Source organism: Ambystoma mexicanum, chromosome 12 (genome assembly GCF_040938575.1).
Source record: "Ambystoma mexicanum isolate Mex_15411 chromosome 12, UKY_AmexF1_1, whole genome shotgun sequence".
In the NCBI taxonomy this organism is placed as follows: Eukaryota; Metazoa; Chordata; class Amphibia; order Caudata; family Ambystomatidae; genus Ambystoma; species Ambystoma mexicanum.
The window spans coordinates 293,201,325-293,223,960 of record NC_090936.1 but is presented as its reverse complement, the minus strand read 5'-3'; the positions used below and the strand labels follow the sequence as shown (position 1 = coordinate 293,223,960).

General features: G+C 46.6%; 1 protein-coding gene across 7 annotated transcripts in view; it reads left to right on the top strand.

The window, feature by feature from the left end:
* The window catches only part of C2CD5 (C2 calcium dependent domain containing 5), a 2,654,621-nt gene that overhangs the window by 1,964,092 nt on the left and 667,893 nt on the right, over positions 1-22,636 (top strand). For all 7 annotated transcript variants that reach the window (XM_069628452.1, XM_069628454.1, XM_069628457.1 and 4 more), the window contains one exon: positions 13,519-13,606. In XM_069628452.1, the coding sequence (XP_069484553.1) occupies positions 13,519-13,606 (88 nt within the window). The remainder of the gene's footprint in view (positions 1-13,518; positions 13,607-22,636) is intronic.

Genomic DNA, 22,636 nt, shown 5'->3' with positions numbered 1-22,636 from the left:
CCAGTATGAATGCTTCTAGGTCCGTGCCATTAAGGGAATCCTCTGTGAACAATTCTGAATAATATTGTGACAATACTCATATTTTCTCAGATTCAGCATCCTGCACTATGCCCCTTTCATCTCCCAGACCCCCAATTGTGGTACTGTTCTTCTGGGCCTGGAGTTTATAGGCAAATAATTTGAGACGCCTTGTTAGATGCTCAGTGATCCTGTCCAAAATGATAGTACATATGACCTGATCAGCCAGCAACAAATAGTTCAGTATCCAACCCGTAGACTTGCTTCCCCCTAGACCATACCCATCTAGTTATAGGGTGATGGGAGAGTTTTCTGAGACCATTGCTATCACTATGGTGGTTGAAGTGATCTCCGTAACTAAAGGCTGAAATACCAGAAAATTATCAATCCTGGAGTAGGTGCGGTCAACATGTGAAAAATACAAGTGATCACGAGGGTGGGGGTGGAGATACCTCCATACATCAACCAAATGCATATCAGCTATAGCCTGTGTAAGGGAGATCACCTCAGAGGCTTCAGTTGGGGCCCCAGGACCAGACCTATCTCTTCCTCCATATAACACTACTTTAAAAACCCCACCCACCACTTGTTCTCCCTGTTGGAGCTGCGCTATGTGAGGGAATAGTTGGGCATAGAACTGATCTTGCGGCTGATTAGGCCCATACACAGACACCACAGTGAGATCTTTTCCTGTTATCCGTAGATTCAGCCCAATATATCTACCCTGGAAATCTTTCACAACCTTCCCCTGCTCAAAGTGTAGGGATCTGGCAATCAAAATTGCAACCCCCTCTTTTTTCAAAGGAGAGGATGCAAAGTATTGATGAGGGAACAAGCAAGACCGCACATCCTCGACCAGTCCCGCTTCAAGAGATGGGTCTCCTGGTGCAGGGCAATGTCAGCCCTAAGGTCCACCAGTATGTCCTTCCGTTTTCCCAGAGAGTTTAGCTCCTGGACATTTACTGAAACAATTGTTACATCAGCCATTGTGTTACTTCAGCCAAACTCCAAACCCTCTGTCAAAGTTTAACCATCCTACAGAGCCCATAATCCCAGCCTGCAACCCCTCCATCAGCATAGTCAAGCCCCGCCTCCTGCTGTCACAAGGCCATCTCTCAATGCGCCAACCCACCACTGTATACCACCATACACAATTATTTTGGATACTGAAAATTAAAATTTGAACTGTAACAATCCCTTTTGGTGTAAAAACCAGGCCCAACCGCCTGAAAGAGGGCATGTACTCCTAATGCCCCTAGAATTGCATACAATTTCAAAACCATACGGCATAAAGCAGCCTCAACAACAACTGTATCTTACACTCATTGCAACTTCAGAATGTCGAACAACCTCAATGTGTTTGATAACCCTGTGAAATCTGATTTCAATTCAGTTCCCCATGAAGGCATCAATCTGGAGCCTCAGTGTCTTTGCTTCTTTCCCTTCTGTCCATCTAAGACCTTCTTTGATCACGCCTTTGACTCTATCTGCAATGTGTTTGAGACCATGAGGCAGTTGAGGTCTATGGAGATCTCTCTTTTGGCAAGTGTATATCCACTTCAGGAACCTTCAAGGTTTCCACAGCCGCTCGGAGAGATGCAAATTGATGTATCCCCATTTCCGATAGCCTGTTGGTCAGCTGCTGCATCAGTCTGTCTCTTTGAATCGTTCCCTGGGAAAGGTCTTGAAACAATTGGAGAGAAGATCCCCTAAATTCCAGGCTCCTTAGCTCTCTGGCCTTTTGGAAAATAAGGTATTTGGTCTTAAAGAAGTGCATACCAAGACGCCTGGGAGGAGGTTCTGTCTCATTTGAAAGTTGAAAAATACCCTATGTGTTTGGTCACTCATGAGGTCCACATCCGCATCCCCCAGTATTTCCTGGAACAGCCCACAGACATATTTTTCCTTCTCTTAAATCTCCCTTGGAATCTCCCTGATCTGGACATTGTTTCTGCGGGAATCGGTTTTTGGCACCAGTGTGCCTATAAGCTTTGAGTGCTGCTACTTTCCAATGGATTTTATCCTCCCTCGTATTCCTTATCTTTGATATTCCTATATCCAGCTTGCTGCTTTGGATTTTTTTTTTCTGTAGAGGGCGCTGCGTGTCGATGCCTGTCGAGTCGATGTCCCTCAGAGGCTTCTGTCTTGACAACGTCATCACGAGTATAAATAGTCACACGCAGCGTCCGTTGCTCAGTTCCGTTTTTCCGCACTTCATGAGCTTCGGGAACGTAATGCTTGGTTCTATAAAGAAATCTAAGAATTTCAAATTTTTCGTCTAAAATCCTTCAATCTTTCGATTGAGATGGCCTCTTCATCGGCTGGATATATGCCCCGATCTGGCTTTAAGAAAGGCTGAGATTGTGGGGCAAGTATGTCCTTGACAGACCCACACAGGGTCTGTCGGTGGTGCCTTGGGGCAGAGCATCCATGTTCAGAATGTGAAGAGTGTTTGTCGATGATGGCGAGTGCAGAGGGAAGTTGGAGAGAGGGTAAGACCCAAAAATCCATAACCCCAACTAAACGTACCTCAGACAAGTCAAGACCATCGTCTCCTCGAAGTAAAAAACACTCCCATTCAAGATCTCTGGGTGGATCGCACCATTCATCCGCTTCGAGGCACAGTAAAAAAAAGCGTCATAGATCGCCTTCTACCTCATCCTCCAGTTCACCGGAGAGAGTTACATGTCCCACTAAGCACAGCTCCCCGGCTCAGTGGGAGGATTTCGGTACAAAAATGCTAAAGATGTTTGAGAATGCGGCCTTGCCCCCCTCAGAGACACCTAGAGGTGATACCCCAGGAGAAAAACCTGGTAAACATAAGAGCCATGCGTCTTCCTTCTCGGCAAAACAAACTCCTTGAGAGCGTGATAAACCCTTGAGTCGAGATAAAGCCTCTGTGAGGTACAAGACATCGACACCATCGACTCACATGTGGAAGCCGAAGACTGTGTCATTGACGCCCTCAGCGACTCCGTCGAAGGAGAGGTCATCGACGCCTAGAACTTCCGCCAGTCGGTTCAATTCCCTTGACGACTTCATCGTTGACCTCAATGACGATTCTATCGACAACCTTGAAGCCAATCACGAATCATCGAGGCCAATGATGTCTACATCGATGATTAATAATATTTCTCCACCTGTAGTGACTGCTATTGCCCCTTCTTCATTGGAAAAGAGCTACATACTCTGTCCCGCTCAGATTACTTTAAAACCTTATCCTCGATTTATGAGGAGGGAGAGGATTCGGATGCAGAAAGACCCTTTGGTCTGGAGTGTGTGAGGCCTCCCATACCTGAACAATTGGTCTCAGAAGAGGTCAGATTGAAAGACCTGCAAGAGTCCTTGCCATGGCCAAGAAATGTTTCTCGACATGCAGCATGGCCCTAAAGTCTGCTAATGCCACATGCACGCTCGCAAGATTTAGCCACACCCTTTGGGAGTGTGATTCAATGGCGGATGACCGTCTCCCTGAAGGGTAGGAGAGAGACGGTTTCTTGAACATTATCAAGGAAAGGATGCTATGTATGAGTCCCTCCAGACCGGTCTCGACTCTGTTGACAGTATCAGCAGAGCCATGGCGGCTAGTATGACAATCTGCAGATTTGCGTGGTTGCAGAAGTCTGGATTTGCTCCTGACGTACAGTCCAGACATCTGAATATGCACTTTGATGGCACTCATCTATTTGGTTAGAAAGCTGATGACAGTTTGGTGAAGTTTCAAGGCGGTGGCCAAATCCCTTGGAACTGCGATAAGAAAAACTAAACTTCGATCCGCCCCACAGGTGCGCCCTGGAGGGGTAGGTCCTTTCGCTATTATTCCGCATTCAGAAAAGGCAGAGGACAGCCAGCTCAAAGAGGTTTCCCCCGTAGTGGATGGGGTAAAGGTACTAAGACCACAACAGGTGCTGCTTTACCCTCAGCATCTGCGTCAGCCGCCCCAAAACCTCTCTCGGGTCTTACATCACAAAACATCAGTATGAAGCGGTTAACTCAACATCTGACAGAATGGCAGGCTATCATTTCAGATGCTTGGGCATTGGAAACAATTGCCCAGGGTAACTGCCTGCCTTTGCTACGCATACCTCAGAGTCATCCACCAGGGAACAACTCTTTGATGTTTCCAGACCCGCTCCTTATGCAGGAGATGCTAGACCTGCTAGAGAAAGGTGCTATAGAACCAGTCCCTGAAGCAGAGAGACACAAGGGTTGGTACTCTCCATATTTTCTAATTCCGAAAAAGGTTGGAGGAATGAGACTCATCTTGGACTTGTGAGCCTTGAAGAAGTTCCTCAGTAAAGACAAGTTCAAGATGGTTACACTTTCTCAAATCCTTCAGGTCCTCCAACTTCAGGATTGGTTGGTATCTCTGGCCCTTCCGGATGCTTACTTTCATGTGCCAATACATCTCAAGCACACAAAGTACCTGAGGTTCGCCATTGGCAACTCTTACTCTCAGTTTCGGGTTCTGCCATTTGAGCTGACCTCCGCCTGAGGGTTTTCACCAAGCTATTGGCGGTTGTGGCAGCGAGTCTCGGGAGAGTGAGGATTCACGTCTACCCCTACCTAGCCGATTGGTTGATCAGGGTGGGTTCCCCTAACAAGCTCTGGATCATCTAAACTATGTTTTCCACTCCCTCCACAAGCTGGGTTTCTCCCTCAACTTCAAGAAGTCCCACATGATACCATCACAAAAACTCCAGTTTATTGGAGCAGTCCTGTACACATCCCTGGGAAAAGCATTGCCACCAGAGGAGAGGGCTCAAAACATTCTTCATTTGGTGAGGAAATTCCAAAATGACCAATATCTTCCGAACTTCGATTTTCTGAGGTTGCTCGGCCTGATGGCATCCTGCATCTTTTTGGTGCCTCAGGCCCGTCTGAGAATGAGATCTCTCCAGTGGGCTCTCAAGACCCACTGGTCACAGTTCTCAGGAAAGATGTCAGATCCCCTTCAAATTCTGAACAGAGTCTCACTGGATCTTCAGTGGTGGGCCTGGCGGGAAAACATCTTAAAAGAAGAACCTTTCTGGCAACCATGGTCGGAGATAACAGTAGTGACGGACGCCTGACACATGGGGTGTGGAGCTCATACCAGCAATTTGACCATCAACGGTCGTTGGTCTCCATTGGAGTCCAAACTACACATCAACCTTTTAGAGCTGAGAGCAATCAGGCTAGCGCTGAAGGCTTTCCTGCCGTCTGCACGGGGAAAGAATGTCCTGATAATGACAGACGACATGGTGGCTATATACTACCTCAACAAGAGAGGAGGTGTAGGGTCACTACCGCTGTGCAGAGAGGCAATGCAGCTCTGGTTTTGGGCAATACAAGAAGGAGTCTTTCTATCGGCAGTGCACCTAGCTGGAGAGAAGAACATGACCGCGGATGCTCTGAGCAGGCAGAGTGCAGTCTCCCACGAGTGGGAACTTACTCAGGAAGTCCTTCAAGAGATCTTTGCTCTTTGGGGAACCCCTCAAGTGGATCTGTTGCAACGAATGCCAACAGGAAGTGCGAGCTGTACTGCTCTAGGGAATTTACTCTGAGAGGAGCTCTTGGGAACGCGTTTGTGTTGGACTGGGAATTTGCACTCGCGCTTCTTCCAGTCCCCGTCATTCCTCATGTAATAAGGAGGTTGAGGAGGTTCAGGAAAACCATGATCCTAATTGCCCTGTATTGGGCCAGGAGAACGTGGTACCCAGACCTTCTAGACATGTCCATCTGTCCTCCGATTCGTCTTCCACAAAGAGAGGATCTACTCTCACAAGAGGAGGGTCAGGTTCTCCTTCTGGTTATCAGGACTCTCAGCCTTCACGCATGGTTTCTGAAAGGCTGAGGTACAAAGATGGGACCTCCCGGACGATGTAATGGAGGTGTTGCTTTCGGCCAGAAGACCAGCAACCAAATCCTTATACCGCTGTCATTGGAGCATGTTCTGCAGCTGGTGTAGGGACAAGAATATGGACCCTTTTTCATGTAATACACCAATGGTGTTATCTTTCCTTTTGCACTTAGCAAATCTAGAGCTCCAGGTTGGCACAGTTAATGGTTACCTAGCAGTGCTGCCCTTCTTCAAGCGCACAGCTGAGGAACCCTCCTACTTTAAAATGCCCTTGGTAATTGAACTTTTGAAGGGGTTGACCAATGTTTACCTTCCAACTCCTTTTCAAGTTCCTCTGTGGGACCTAAATTTAGTGTTAACATTTCTAATGGGTACTCCTTTTGAAACCCTTCATTCGTGCCCGTTGAGATTTCTTATGCTCAAAACTGTGTTTTTGGTCGTAATAACTCACCAAAAGGTGAGTGAGCTACAGGCCTTATCCTGCAAACCTCTGCACACTGTTTTTCGTAAGGATAAAGTTGTTCTGCAAGTGAAGCCTAATTTCGCCCAAAGGTTGTTTCGGAATTTCACCCAAAAAATAACCTTGCCTTCCTTTTACCCTCCTCCTCATCTGGGGAAAGAGGAAGAAAGGCTGCACAGACTTGACCCAAAGCGTGCTTTGAGTTTCTAAACTAGCAGACTAGCAAAACTAAGGCACACTGACCAATTGTTTGTGGGATACACAGGTCATAAGCTGGGCCTAGCTATCACCAAACAAACCATTTCTAGATGGATCATTCTAACTATTGTAGAATGTTACAAATTGGCAGGTAAAGACCCTCCAAAACATCTGAGGGCTCATTCAACCAGGGGTATTGCAGCTTTGTCAGCTCTTCAAAGGTGAGTTCCAGTAAAAGACATTTGCAGAGGTGTCACATGGTTGTCTGCACACACCTTTACAAGGTTCTATAGCTTGGATTCCTCCACTAGCCAAGAAACTAAATTCGGGAAAGTAGTATTGCATTCTGGGCATACTTAAAGAATTACATTTTTACTCCCTCCTCTTATATATATTACTGCTTTGGGAGTTTATCAAAGATAAGGAATACGTGGGAGGACACAATCCATTTGAAGAATAAGTTACTTACCCATGGTCACGTTCTTTCAACTGGATGTTCCTCCCACGTATTCCTTATCGCCCCTCCCATCCTTCCCCGCAGTAAAACTTCCCCTGTAATTGCAGTCTGCGCTCTCTCAAGGGTAGTAACCGTCTCATCCTGGATAATGTCTAACACTTCAAAATGGAACTGAGCAACGGACGCTGCGTGCGACTACTTATATTTGTGATGACGTCGTTGTCGAGACGGAGGTCTCCGAGGGACATTGACTCGACAGGCCTCGATGCGCAAAGCCCTCTACTGATTTTTTATTTCCAAAGCAGCAAGCTGGGTATGGTAATATCAAAGATAAGGAATACGTGGGAGGAACATCCAGTAGAAAGAATGTTACCATGAGTTCTTCTCTTCTAACTGATCATGGGAGTTTGCCTGGTCACAAAAGGCACATTCTTGTTCTCCAAACCTGTATTCGTTCTGTTGCACATTGTGGGATAGTTCCTGAAAGGAGCTTTTTAATTCTTGTGCTGTCGTCGCCATTTCCTTCTGAATAGATTGGAATAAGCGTAGAATGTCTCCGTTTGTGGCCGGTTGCGCATCCTGCTTTGCTGCAGGTGCTGGATCAGAGACCTGCTTGGTTGTTGAAGCATCTCCTTAATTTTAGTCATTGATTTCTCTTTAGTCTCTCCAGACTTTATCCTGCACATCAGTGGGCCTACTCAGTGTGCAGCACTGAAGGGCACTCCAGTCTGGTAAATTTTCAAAAGGGCATATGCTCCAAATGCCCCCTGAGATTCCTGAGACTCCCCGGGGTCCACAAAAGACCAGCTTGCTTCAGTGGTCATGGGATTCGCGCACTCCCCTAACAGAACCACCTCATTGAACACTGCTCCTTCTAAGACCCAAAGCCAGACTCTGGGCTGTATCTCAGCAGGTCGGGGGTGGTCCGTCGTATTCCCACCAACTCAGGATCAACCACCAGTCAACAATACTGATAGTAATGAGCAGCAATCATGCTGCGCTTATTCCTCCGTCTGCAGCTCCACAATCAACGCTAGGACAGTCTCTGCTGGGTTGTAACTGGCTCAAATATGTCCCACCATGCAAGCTTCCTCCACCCTCGGGGTCAAGTGCCTCCCCAACCACTTCAGGTAAGAATCCACTTCAGTGCTTTCATTCCAGGGTAGCAGGTCTGCTAGAATGAAGCTCTCCAAGGTCCCAGGTTAGTCCCGCTCCAACGGGGCCAGAACCTCCAACACTTGCTGTGCCTCAGTGGGAGGTAAAGGTATAATGTACATAGGGGCCCACCACTTACTGTGTGAGATTTCATCACTGCTTCTTGATGGCTTGCTGCACAGAGCCACAAAAATGTGCTCCAGCTGCCTCTAGTCTGCTTTCACACAGCACGGAGCCCACCATCCACCAAGGTGGGCTCCGGCTGTCATCAGGGTCTGCTTCACAGGCACCAAACCGTCCTTGCTCCATTAGAACATGCTAGGGACGCAGCAGGAGCTGCTCAGTCTCCCTGCACGCCGGCCACTCTGCACTGCTCAGATGCTCCGCCGTCTCCAGAGAGCATCCACCGCTGCTGGCAAGCAGCTCTCGCCCTAGCTATCTCATGGGCAGCGGCCCGCACCGCTGCAATCGCTGTCGAGCCTTAAACCCACTGTTTTTGGCTGCGCCACTGCAGGCGGCTGTCATATTGTCATGTCAGGCCTTGGTGTCCCATCTGCTCGAAGAACGAAGCAATGCCAAATGTCCCATCCGGGAGGTGCGAGATTCAGATAGCCCCCACGTTTGGGACCCTCTCCTCAGTTGTACAGTCTCGGGTCACGATGTTAGGAGGCTGCAAATGCTGCTTTAGCTGATTCGGGCTGTGGAGCTACTGGGGTAACGCTGCCATTAGCTTCCATCCAGGCCACACCCTGATTCATAATCTTTCATTCTTATTCTTCTTGATCTTTCTGCTGCTTTTGACAACACTGCCCACTTTTCTTTCCTTGCTTTCTTCCTTGGGGTTTATGGATCTTTCTTACAGTGATTTTTTTCTTATCGAACTCGTCAGACATATGTTATTTCATTGGCATGTCTTCAACCTTTGCTTTGCAATTTGGTGTTCCTCAAGACTCAGTTCTTGATTCTGTAAGGCGTCAGAAATGCAAAGCAGACAACTTTTGGATGATTTCTCAAAATGTCCCTTTTTATTAAATAATAGCTTTCATCAAATGCCTTACTATCCCTACCCTGACAAGGATTTCCTTGCCCATCGAAACTAAAGGAAAACACTCTAACACAGAATATATGGCCCTCACACTTAAATATAAAATGCACAAGGAAAATATATGGCAATTCACAGCAATTCACAACAATGGTATTTCCAATGTTCAGAGTCTCTCTTTGTAACATGGGTGAACTAGTTTAGTTCCAGTGTTCAACAAAAAGAAACAAGGAAATCCAGGTTTGGAACAAAGTTACAATTCAGTTCTCGTCTCCTTCACTTTGTCAAAAGAAAGTTATGTTAACCAATATTTAACCACCAGAAAAGCTTTCTCTCCTTACTTGGCTAATGATTTCCACTTAATCAACTAGCATCAACGATGTCTGGGTCACAATACTTTGCCACAACTTTTAAATGTCAACAAAGAAATACAGTTCCTTGTCAGATTCAATGTAACATAACTTCTGGCAAGGTAAAAGAGACACAGCTTTTTGACAGCACATATTAAGTCTCTTCATAACATTAGGAATCACTTTGTCAGGAGGGCTTCACCGCACCACCGCTTCTACCTGGCCAACTCTCATACCAGGTTAACTTCTGCAAGTATTCACCATGCAGGTCTACTCTGCTGCCCCATAGTGTTCCACATTTAATTGTGCTTCTGAAGTTTCAAATCTACCGACATCCAAAGGATGTATCACAGCTTCCACAGTTTACAACCTTTATCAGCTTTTCAGAAAAGACAATTTTCACATTAGTGCACCCCAACACCTTCAGGTAGGCAAGGCACTCTTCCTCTGAACATTCACCTTTCAGAAGGACAGCCTTTTTGACATTTTTGTCTTTCTGTCACATCAACAACCACTGTGTAATTCTGCTTTTCTTCCTTATGGCTTTTGGCAGTGTGAGCTATATCAATATTTAGGGAACATTTACAATGAGCCAGCTTCATCTTTTCACAACCTTGCATTTGCCCTTTTGCTCTCTGCCCAACAAAGCAGCTTACTTGTATGTCTGGTGTTATTCTTTTTTGGCTGAGGACAGTACTTGCACAACTATTGGCTTGGGCAATGCTGGTTTCCCTATTGGCTTGGGCAATGCGTGTTCCCTTTTTCTCACAATACAATGTTCAGTCACGTAACTTAAGTTTTACATCAGCTTCAATCACTTCACGATGGACTCTTATGATAACCTTTTACCTCAGTGTTACTTTTTAAGCACACACATGTTCAGTCTTTCATCTGTTTTCAGAAGTTTAAGATTCAAGTAACGTGGTTTTACTCTTATGTGAATGCTATAGGACGAGATCACTCATACATGAGTGCTACTTTTATAACTTCCCATTGTCTGACAATCAACTGTTAGTGTATTACTACTTTCACTCATACGCAAGTGATTCTGCTTGGCGACAGTTGCCTGCCTTTGTTCGCGCTTGGTCACACTCACTGGCTTATGTATTGCTCCCTTCATGGCTTGAAGGACTTGGACAGCTTTGGGCTCCGTTTTGCCACATACCCTTCCTCTGTGAAGGTGTCCATAACCCCACCACTCTGTCACATAGCTTCTCTCACTCCTGCTCGGCTGCATGCCAACACTCAGGCAGAGTCTCTGGCATGCTTCTGGTTGCGTAATCTCTGCAATTACGCATGGGAAAAAGCAGTCTTCCTTCTCGCCTTCCACTGCGCAACCTCTGCAAATTTTGGGGAAACAGGATCCTCTCAGGACAGGCAGCTGAAATCTGCTTGGGTAAAGTCCTGGCGTCCCTTCTTTTCACCCACTTCTGCCTGGATTGCCAACACTGTGCTCTGCTTCTCTTGCTGCAACTGCTGCAACCATTCCAATTACAGCTCCATCTAATGGCCTGCACCTGAGGGGGCCTTTCATGCCTCTCTGCTTCCATAAGGTGTGTGTCATTAAGCTTAACAGGCTGACTGCTACTGCAACTGCAACATTCCTCTTCAGCCCTCTTCCTCTTCCTCGTCCCAGTACTTCGGGGGGGGGCATTGGGGATTATGGGACTTGTGGTCCCAACCAACAAAATGATGCCTTCTTATTTTCTCTACTTGGCAATAAGCCATTGGAAGTGTGGGGTTGTGGTGAAACCCCACACCTGTCTAACCCCTCTGCCGCCATGTGATCTGCCCACAGAACACCACCCCTATAGTCTGGATAAGGAAGTTTCTGCCCTTCCCTGGCTACATGAGAGGGGTCCCAGGCCAAGTTTGTGGCGTGAATCGTTGCTGATTCATCACAGTTGCCTTTGCTTCTCTTTTTACTATTCTTCTTTCATCTATTATTTCTTCATTTATTTTTTGTTAGGTTTTCTATGGAGACGACTTGCAGATTTTCTTTTCTTTCCCTTTCTTCTCTCATTCCCTAGATGCTTCTTTCTCATCCGGTCTCCCTGCTGTCCAGTCCTAGATTAATTCACACTTTCTCCATCTTAATGCTTTTAAAATTGAGGCTCTATTATCTTTGTGCTTCAACCACTCCCTCTCGTCTAATCCTCCTGTTCTCATTTTTCCTTTGTAATTGGGTGTCACTTTTGACCCCTTAGATTCTCCTTCTCTCTCCATATCTCGGGCACTGCTTGTTCCTGTCGCTTTCACCTCAGTAACATCTTTAAAGCCTCTTTTTTCTTTTCCTTTTGTGCTACCATACAACTTATCACTTCTCTTGTTCTTTCTCGACTTGTTTATTGCTCTGCTGCTCTTTTCAGAGCACTTCAGACTATCAACTTGCTCCTCTTCGCCCTATCTCAATTTCACTGTTCAATTCATCTTTTGCATTTTCCTCATACTCTTACTTCCTCTCTTTCCTCTCTTTCTTGGTTTATGCTTGACTTGTATCTATTTCAGTTAGTTTGCATTGTCTTTACATGTCTTCATGGTCTTGCTCCACCTTTTTTCTCTTGTTTCTCTTTATATACCTTCCTGCTCGTTTTGCTCTCGGTCTCTGTTCCTTCTCACTGTCCCTGAATCTATTTATGTCCAATCACATTTTTACTCTTTCACTTCTCGCACTGAAGCACTGGAATTTTAAGCCCCTTGTTAGTTCTTCGTCTTCCCTATATTAATCGACAGTCAAACAATTTTCAGTTTAGCTGTAAAAGCTGTGGTTAAATGAACAGATATGTTTTAACTTTAAAAAGAACCATTCTGGAATGGTGAAAACGGCTGTAAAAAGAGTGAAACTCCGTTCCCGATAGTTTCTGCTACTTCAACCTCTAGCAGGACTCCTTTTTGGTACCAAAAGCTTTCTACTACTCTTTCTGGCATGCATGTGTGAGTTGCCCACTTTTCTATGAGAGTCTGCTTGGGAGGATGTTTAACAGATGAACATTCCTTATGCTTCTTACCCTCTTCATAATTCTGAAGAGTCAGTTTGTCATTTTTTGGAAACCCTATGGGACAGGCAAAAGTCAGCAGCTACTCCTAACTTCTTTGAAACAATTTCCTTGGGATCAGTCCCAGGTTAAGATGGAGCCAAGACAACAGGATTCCAATGAAGGCACTGCAGCTCCAATAGTAACAATGAATCACAGGGGATACCCACCAAGCAGGTTAGAGGCAGCTCATTTGAAGACAAATGTTTAACCAGGGCAGCAGGAACATTCTCGCAATGGAGTGCTGCTACAGGAGCCAATCCAAGATATTGTGCAAAGAAGCAGAGATGAGGCACTGTAGCAGCAAGTCGTATAGCCCAGCCAAGGCAGCAGAGAGGCTCCATCTTATGTTCAGCGAATGCTGAAATGATCGGAATGTTTATAGGAGCATCAGCACAGCAGACTTGGAGTTCCCAGCACGCAGCAGTGGAAAGGAAGCAGACAGAGAGCCTCTAAGCAGAAGAGGCATCCACAAACGCATCAGACCCAACCAGCATCCTAAAGAGAGACAAATCTCTCTAGCTGTCTTCCAGGTATATTTTTCCCAAACTAATGTGTTCAACAGCCCGCTGGTTTCCCTGGTTATAGACACATACACAGGAGCAGCGGTACCTTTGCACACCAAATCACAATAATGCACCATTCAAGATTTTGGTGGCCATCTAATCTTGCAGTGCCAGCTAAACTTTGTCCCATCAGGCACACAGATGTCGGACGTAATACAAGTCTATTGTCAGTCGTCTCAGTGTAAACTGGTAGATCATAAAGGCCTTTGGTCTTGTCTCAGCCACTACATTTTTACCTAACTGGTCGTCTTCTACTGATGAATATCTGAATGGATAGGCTATATTTATTTTTAAAGTATTCTTTTGAGGTCTGATGTGGTGTATATTAGTGATAGATTTTAAGTTGTGAGCAAATAGCTGGGCAAAAAAATAATTCTTGATTTTTTTTTTTGCAGGTTGCAGTCACGGCAGTTGCAATAAAATTTGACAGACAACAGGCATTGCAGTCGAGTAAAACAAATGCAGAAAAATTATTGCAGAGAGGTAATGCTCATTGGAGAGAAATGGTGGGCAGAGGAGAATACATTTGTAAATAATGTGAGCAAAGGGATTTTGAAAGCCTTGTGATTATAAGGACTCCTCATAGTTATTGTTCTGAGTAGTTTAAGTCTGTATGTTCTAATTTGTGTGTAACTGTGCTCTTACAAAGTATCAAAAGCATGTTTTAAGGCAAAACATTTCTTTCAATTGTGGAAAGGAATTGCAAACATCTGCATATTCTTGTACTTTCCAAGGAAATTTCTTAGTTCTGTGGATTTTAGTTATCTAATCTTTAATTGATTTTACATTTACTAATACATCGTTTTTGCAAATTTCCTAGGTGATAACTGTTAAGATGGATTTCTGAACTCTGACCTGGTGGGCAGAGGTTCAGAAGGCCAACCTAGTTTATTGGAAAAGGGTAACCTTCTGGACAAGGCAGACCAATCAAGGTAGCCTTGGCGGTGGTCAAGACTACGTCTCAGGAGGGGTGAGGGTGACTGAAAGACCTCAACGAGCACACAGAGTAAAGGACACTACAAATCACTCCCAGTCAGGCAGGTGTATATATATTAAAAATACATGTACATTTATTCAAGGCCTTTGAACTTCAATACAAAGTAATCATTCAACAGTAATACATCAAACCAATACAACATTACTATAACACATATATACAATACCAAGTGGCCTAAAGGGTTAAACGCACAGAATGGGTCCACAACCTAAAGGGGAAGGAATCAAACATTGCAGATAGTCTTTAGGCAGTTCTTCATTAAATAAATCCTAACTGAGAAGCAGTCCAGTCCCTACGAAGAGAGGAGCCTAGTGCTCAATATACTTTCAAATGCTGGTGCACGCGATAGTGTACAAAGGCAAAAACAGGGTCTCTTGCAGGGGCTGTAGAAGCTCAGGAAGGTGGGTAAGGCGATGAAGAACAAGTTCCCACTATTCGTGGAGGGTCTCCCCAAAAGGGCAGAACAGTTTCCAGGAGTTGGGAATGGGTGGGTAGCACAGGCTACCTGTGGGAAAGTGAGTGGCCCTCAGGGAACACTTGTGCATAAAAGTGGGTGGATGTGCTAGGGGCCACTGGTAAGGGTTACTGGTACTCACTGACCCCTGGCGCACTCTGGAAAAAACTTCAGCAGTCAAGTCCACTTCGGTTGCAGGTTCAAATGCGGCACTTGTGCGGCTATGCAACTTTCAGCAGCAAAGTTATAGCGATAATTCCCTGCCTGGACAGTGCCGATTTCTCTGCTCCTGGTGGATGGATCAGGCCAGTTTCACTGTAACAGGCTTCAGGGCACAGAGGGGCACAGCAACAAGTCACCTGCAAAGTACGTCACCACTGCTGTGCGACACAGTAACCGCATGTACTCCGGTTCGGGCGATCTCTCTTTATTCCAAACCTGGGAATGCCAAGTGTACAAAATTCGGTGGGAGATTGCTGTGAATACACAGCATGCGATGTACCATGTTTCAAGGGTCTCCTCGAAACGGCGGCGGTGTCAGAGCAAAGGTCCTGCGCAAGCTAGTCAGCCCACTGATTGGCCTAGGGACACTTCCGAGAAGGCTTACTTGCAGCGTTTGATGAAGGTGCTGAGAATAGTTGGTCCCTCTATTCCAATGGGTCCAAGCGTCTTCGCAGACCTTTTAGTTCGATCAGATGCAGAGGGGTCCAGCGGGAAAACAGCAGGCTCAGGGTGCCATACCTTCCAGCGGGTCACCAGCGGTTCCTCGACTGGGCATCTTAGTTTCAGGATGCTTGGAACCCAACCCTGGTTCAGTGATAACTCAGGAGATCGACCTGGTGTGGGTGTTTGGGGCCTTCTCTTATCCAGAATCTCCTTCACACCAAAACAAAGAGGCCCCAGTGGGAGATCTGCTCACAATCAGGCACACCAGACATGGACCAATCACAGACCACGGTGGTCCTAGTCATTCACAGCACATCAGACTCTCTAGCACCCAGGATGTGTATTGGAACTAGACAGTCCAGCCCACATTCTGGAAGCACATACACAAGGCATGCAGAAGCCTGCGAAAGCTTGGCGTTTCGCGAGAGAAAGCATGCCCAAATAAGGACTGACCCGGGTCGGCTCGACCTGAGGAAGGCAAAGGGGCAAGATGGCCAAAGGATGGGACAAAGAACCTCCTTGCATGGCCATTTTGCAGCCAGGCCACCGTCCTGTGTCATGGAACACAGGGCTGGTTCGAGGTATACCAGGTAACTGAAACGCTTGGGCTAAACAGGATGAATGGAAAAAATCTCAAAAAAACCCGAAAAAAGCACAAAGTTGGGGTGGATAGGCTAGCTGCAGCACCCTTTTGGGGCTAATAGGTAGCTCGACCCTACTACCATATTACATTGAAGAAAAAGTGACCTTCACATTTTGTCTGAAAACCTTGTCTTGCATGTTTGATTCAAGAGTTATACATGTCTTCACCACTGTGCCAATTCAAATTCTGATAATAGCAGCGCATCCCTTATGAGGAGTCACTTTTTCTTCACCTTCCTGTGCCAACCACAGTAAACGTGGTTTGCATGGCAAGAAAGGGTTAAAAATATGCAAAAAGATAAGCTGCCACCAATTCTGTCCAAGGCGCATCTGCACGTCTAAAAAATCCTTTAAGGGATGGAGTCTAGGGCCTTTGGAAACGAAAGGAAGACCCAAGTGCAGTGTACTGTAAGGTACATTGTGCACTTGTAATATGTTGCAGAAAAGTTGCAACATTGGAAAGGACTAAGGGAAACAAAGTCTCCCAGTACTGACTGTCTTTAAGGGCATGTCAGTTCCCCATAACCAAGTGAGCAAAGCCCAGTGGAGTGCAGCAGAAGGCTGTGCTTCACTGGAAAAGTCAGACTGGTGTTTAAATAGCAGCAAAACTTTGGGAGGTACACAACTGGATGGAAAATTGCACATAAATGGGAATCTTTTCTAACAATATCTACTTTTGAAACTGGGGCTGTTTCACAGATAAAGCATCTTGCCAAAATTCTTCTCCTTTGTTAAGAAATGAAACATTAATGAGGGGCAACAAAAATGTAAAATGCAAACTCATGAAGATGACCTCAGTAACTTGTTCTGTGCTGTGACTTTAACCACCATAGGGCAGAACAGATACAGTTCATGGTGCATCACCAAATGTTAAGTTGCAACAGGGAAAAAAAACATTTATTTAAATAAGACGGTTATGAGAGCTAAAATTGTAGATGCCCAACATTCCTAGGGTGGTGTTTAAGCACAAGAACCTGTCACTGACTCTTGTCCTTCTGAAGCCCACACATGTTCTGGTTTATTGTTCACCTCTCCAGGTTCTCGATATTTAGCCCCCCAGTTAGACTTATAGATTTCTCCTTAAGTCTCTAGTTTCATCTCAAGATTGTCATACCTGGCCATCAGTCAGGGTTACAACAGGCTCCTTCTCAAGTCTCTGACTTGGACCAGGTTCTGGGCTATGACACCCCCTAACCCCCAGTAGGCTTAGGACTTGGCCCCATACTCCTAAAACCTCTGTCTTTTCCCTCCTCCTTCCCTGGTGTGGTCCATAATGCTTTCGTTAGTGGCAGCTTCTCTGCCGATCCATGCCGTGAGTTCAAAAAGGAGCTTTGCCATCTTGAGCTCAGATAAAATGGTTTTGGCGTCTGTCTGACCTCGCCATGTCTCCTCTACTTACACCAATACTATTGTCTCTCCTGCATACCCTGCTGCCTTGTAGAGTGGGTCCCTAAATGTGTGCTCTTGTGATTCACAAATTAAATGTGTTACAAATGGTTGAGTGTCCATGTTGGCAGACTGCTTGGGCCACCCTGTTGCTTTAAATATTTTGAGTTTGAAGTCTTGGTTCATGGACAGCAATGTGTGTTATCTTGTCCCCATCTGTAAATAACCCAGACATTTTTTTAAAATTGTGGTTTAGGTCAGCAAGCTAGCGAGAGCAGGGGAGGCTTGAGGAATCACACATTTATCACCTCCAGTTGTTGCATTTATGAGTAAGTGGCTTCCTTTGACCTCTAGGGGTATCCTAAATCCCCTCGCCTGCCAAATGTGACATTCATCATGGTATGATATTGTATGGCATTTATAACGCGCCTATACACCAGTGTTTCAAGGCGCGACGAGGCAGGGGAGGGGAGCAGAGGGATGACAGACAGCGATCTTACTAGGCCAGGTGACATTAAGATCGCACAAGTGCAGCGGATGGGGGCGAGGGGAGACGTGCGAGGGGAAAGGGAGAGGGCAAGTGCAGTAAATAGGATAAACAGAGAATAACTAAAAATGATAAATAATGACAATAAATAAGAAGTGCAGCCAGCTGGTGGCAGGGGTAGTGCAGACATCAGGTGTCAAGTGCTGGTAGGGGGCTGTAGAGATACAGAAGCAGCCCCACAGTGCATAGGTTGCCAGGGGTGCAGTGCAGGTGTGCAACTGGTGGGGAGGAGACCAGAGCCCGAGAACAAAGGGTAGCCAGGTGACCAGTGCAGTTTCAGCCAGGAGTTCAACAGGGCAGGGGAGGAGAGAAAGCAGAAGCAAAGAGAAAGGTCTTGAGGTGCTTCTGGAACCGGAGATGGTTCTCCTCAATTTTCAGAGAGGCAGGGAGGCTGTTCCAGAGGGAGGGCCCAGCCGAAGGAGATGATCTACCACCAACTCGTTGCTTGGAGAAGTGACTGACCCTGAGACAGTTGGAGGCGGATGAGCGAAGAGCTCAAGAAGGAAGATTTTTAGGAAGAGAGATTTGAAGATATTGAGGCCCCATGCCCTAGAAGCCCTTGTGGACAATGCAGAGGGGTTTGAACAAAATCCTTGCAGCGACTGGGAGCCAGTGCAGAGATTTCAGTCCTGGAAGGATACCATCCCTGGGCTTGAGGCCAAGGACAAGTCTCGCAGTCCTGTTTTGGATGAGTTGCAGAGGGCGGAGAGTAGAGGCAGGCCGATTTAGAAAAACTCTGTTGCAGTAGTCCAGTCTAGAGAGAACCAGAGCTCTGGAGACAGCGAGCTTCTGGGTGAAGGAGAGGAAAGGAAGAATACCTCTGAGGAGGTGCAGCTGGTAGTGTGACTTTTTAGAGACATCAGAGATGTGAGGAGAGAAGGAGAGTATGGAGTTGAAGATGACCCCGAGGTTTTTATCCTCACAGGTGGGAGAAGGAAGAGGGCCAATAGTGGCCCACCAGAGGGTGACAGGAAAGGAGGAAGCGGGTGTGCTGATGAGGAGAGTCTCTGTCTTACTGGCATTAAGGCAGAGATCATTGGCGGCACACCACTCCTTGATAGCAGACAGACAGTCAGAGATGAGAGAAGGATAAGAGGTGGCTGAAGGGAGCCTGAAAATGAGCTGAGTGTCATCTGAATAGCACTGGAATTTAGGGCAGAGAGCGGCAATGCGGTGGGCAAGAAGTGCCAGGTATTGGTTGAACAGCCAGGGAGAGAGGTTAGACCCCTGGGGAACACCACAGGTAGAGTTAGAGATAGAGATAGAGGAGAGGAAGGACCCAAGTTGGCTCACATCATGTAGCTTTTATTCGACAGTTCGTCATTTGCCAAAAAACACATAAAATCACAATTGCAACAAAATTGTCAACTCCATAATTAATAAGATACATGAGTTGAGATCAACATCGTCATGGTTATACAAAGGGTGGATGAAAGGTGCATATATCATTGTGCATCAAAGTTATGTAAGAGATGGATGGCTAATACATATGCACCACTTATGGAACCACATTTGAATACACATCCCTTTTAGTAATAACCGGAGGTTTTGCCACAATTCATCCAGATTCAACTCCTCCTGCAAGTATTTTTTGACATGGACAAACCAGGGCAATGATCTGCCACCCTCAGAGTCCAGCATGTGCACTACTATCTCACGATACATCTCAAGCTTGGGGGTTGTCCACAATCTCGTCCAATAGAGTAGTGGCCTAAGGGTGACATTGCTGTGAAACGGTCTAAGGCCCAGGTCTAGATAGACGAGATAGCCTGGGCATTCTGTTGACATACTGAGCAGACGTTTGAAAAAACGTCTTTCGGCCAGACCTAATTTAATACTGGCTGAATATTCCCAAGTCTCTGCACCATACAATTCTGCAGATTTTGCCTGGGCAGCATACATTTTAAGGAATGGCGTGAGCCCACCCCGGGCCATGAGCAAGAAAGAATCTCCAAATTGCCCACTATACTTACCTAACAATGAGCTGGATTTAACCATTTGAGATGTCCAATCGCCATGATCATTTAATCTCACCCCAAGATAATCATAGCATCAGACTTGTTCTAAGACAATTCCATTGATACTCAGTTTAACCGTGGTACATTTTTTAAATTTTGGCCCGAAGATTAGAGATTTTATTTTTCCTGTATTTATCTCAAATTGGAACTCAGTGCATTTTTCAACAAAGGCTTTGACTGTAATCTCCATCCCCCTTGCAGATGTAGGTAAAATCACAGAATCATCTGCAAAAAGAAGTATTAGAATTGCTTCTAGACTAAGTTTGTATTGATCCAGGCATTTCAATCTCACATGCCGTATTACTTCATCTATATATATATATTTCTGAGGCTTGTGGAATCTGCTTAGATCACATGCTGTGCATAGGCCGACATCTAGTGGAAACTGCGGAGTATTGCAGTTTGTTTTTCGAAACTCGAAAATGGGCGCCGACACAGGGCGTGCCAGTAATACTATCCCTAGTGTGACGTCCACTGTACCCATGATCCCTCACGCGTGTAGGACCCTAAGATTGTTTTTTTTCCCGCCATACTTGTCGGAAGCATTGCGCGGAGTTCTCTGGCTTTCAGCCATATTTTGTTAAATATGATATAATTTCCCCGTTCTTCCACTCCCACGTCGAGACATCGAAGTTCAAAGATCAACGCCGGTCAAGAGCTGCACGACGGACTTTGGGACTCGGGAGACCTCTGGCCTCGGCCCGGGCCTTGGAAGGCCTCGGCCCTGCAAGTAGGGAGAGTGGGGGCTGGAAACATACTCTACACTCTTATTTTTCCTAGACACACTAGCCCGCTGCCACAGGGTGCGTATGGAGGGAACCCCTTTTAAATTTTGTCCCAAGTGCAACCGCAAGTATCCTTGGGTTGACAAACATGCCACCTGTAACCTCTGCTTGCCGAGGGATCACCCCGAGCCGAACTGCAGAGCATGTAGCCTTTTCAAGGCTAAAACACTAAAGGACTGCTCGACCAAATGTTGGGCCCACCACGACAGGCAACGCGAGGCCATGGAAGCGGAGGGCGCCTTCAGTGATGGCAGCGACGCCGTACTTTCGGACGGCGAGGGCAAAGAGGTGTCGAAAGACGCCCAAGCGCAAGTCCCCGACCTCGGAAGATTGTCCCGCAGGGCAGTTATGGGGAGCACACCCAGCGACACGAGCGCTACCCACACCATTTCTACACCTAAACACTCAAAGTCCAACCGAGACTCGACGCGCGTGTCGAGTTCTCGGAAAGAGGCACGGAGAGAGCGGTCCACCGATTCGGTGTCCTCTTGGCGTTCTCGGTCAAGATCGCCGCACGACACCAGGCAACCGTCCACAGTTGCCAAAGGTGCCTCATTCACCAAAGTCATGGAGGTACGCTCGTCAGAACACGAAACCGACCGCCAGGCTGTCATGATGCCTACCTCCAAGGAGCCAGGTCCGACCCAGCAACCCCAGAGGCAGGCATCATTTCCCCCAGGGGAGTGCCAGCAGGCCCAAGCTGGGGCCCTTTGGACGCAGTCCTGGCGCCTTAGGTGCCAGGCTCATGTTGGACCTCTGTCCTGGCGCCTTAGGCGCCAGGCTCATAAAGCTAGACATGTGTTAAAGTGTTTTAATGTGCACGTACTTGATGCAGACCATGCTGCCACATCCAGGCCCTCTTGAGGCCTGAATAGGAACTACTTTACCTGTGGGATTACTTTCCACCCGGGTGTGGTCGGGGAAGGATACATACCTGATCGGAGGAAGGATACACACTTGGAACTTCTTCCAAAGCTATTTAAACCACACCCGATCAGCAACTCACGCTTCGCGTTCTGCTCCTCGCAGCTGGACTTCAGCCACGCCTGTCAGCATCCTGGGTCACCTGCAAAGGGAGACAAGAGACCTACCAGCTAATCTGAACCACGGAGACATCACCGACGATCCTGAAAGGGAAGACATCATTTTTAAAAGCATTTCGTTACGATCGCTGCAGCGCTGCATTTCACTCACCTTTCCTGGGTTCCTCCATCTTCAGCAGCGATCATCCGGATACACAGCCACTTCCCAGAGCCTAGAGAAAAAGACAAGAATAAGAGGTGAGAGAAGGAAGGGAATAGGAAAAGCTCAGTTTCCTTCTAAGACTTACCTGTTGGGTCATTCCCATTTCATTTCGGGTCTTGCTGCTTCCAAGCATTTTCTGGACCCCGGCCCCTATGGGGAAAAAAGACAAAGACATTAGATGAGCGAATGCAAAAACATTACCTGAGCGCTCATCTAGGACTTACCAGATCTTTACTGGAACTGCACGTTTCACTTCGGGTCGGCGCCATATCTCCGGCATTCCGAACCCCAGCCCCTATGGGGAAAAGACATCAACATTAGCGCTTTGTTGCAAGAAGTCTCCAAAGGAATCTTCATTCATCACCTGAAAAAAGACAATGAACATTATTATTTAAAGCTTGAACTTTTGAACTTGCAACAGAACTTTTACAGCGCCTTACCAGTATAATCAAGCTTACCTGAACTCCCATCCAACCTCAATCCAGTGAAGTAACTGGGTTCAACGCGCCCCTGCGTCAGAAGCAGGATGGAGAGCTCGTCCTTTCAGACTCTAAGGTGAGACTTCACGGGGAATCGTGGAAGGGTATCGAAGAGAGTGGGAGGCTTGAGCATAACTCAGTCAGTAGGTAATACTCCCTTTTCACACACAGGGGTATATTCCTACGAGCCGGAGAAGCCAGAGTAGAGGGCCCTTCCTGTCCATCTTCAGAGTCCTGCGCTTCACCATTGAAGAAGCATCAGCACTCGAAGCCAGACCTGCGCCTCCGTGGGAA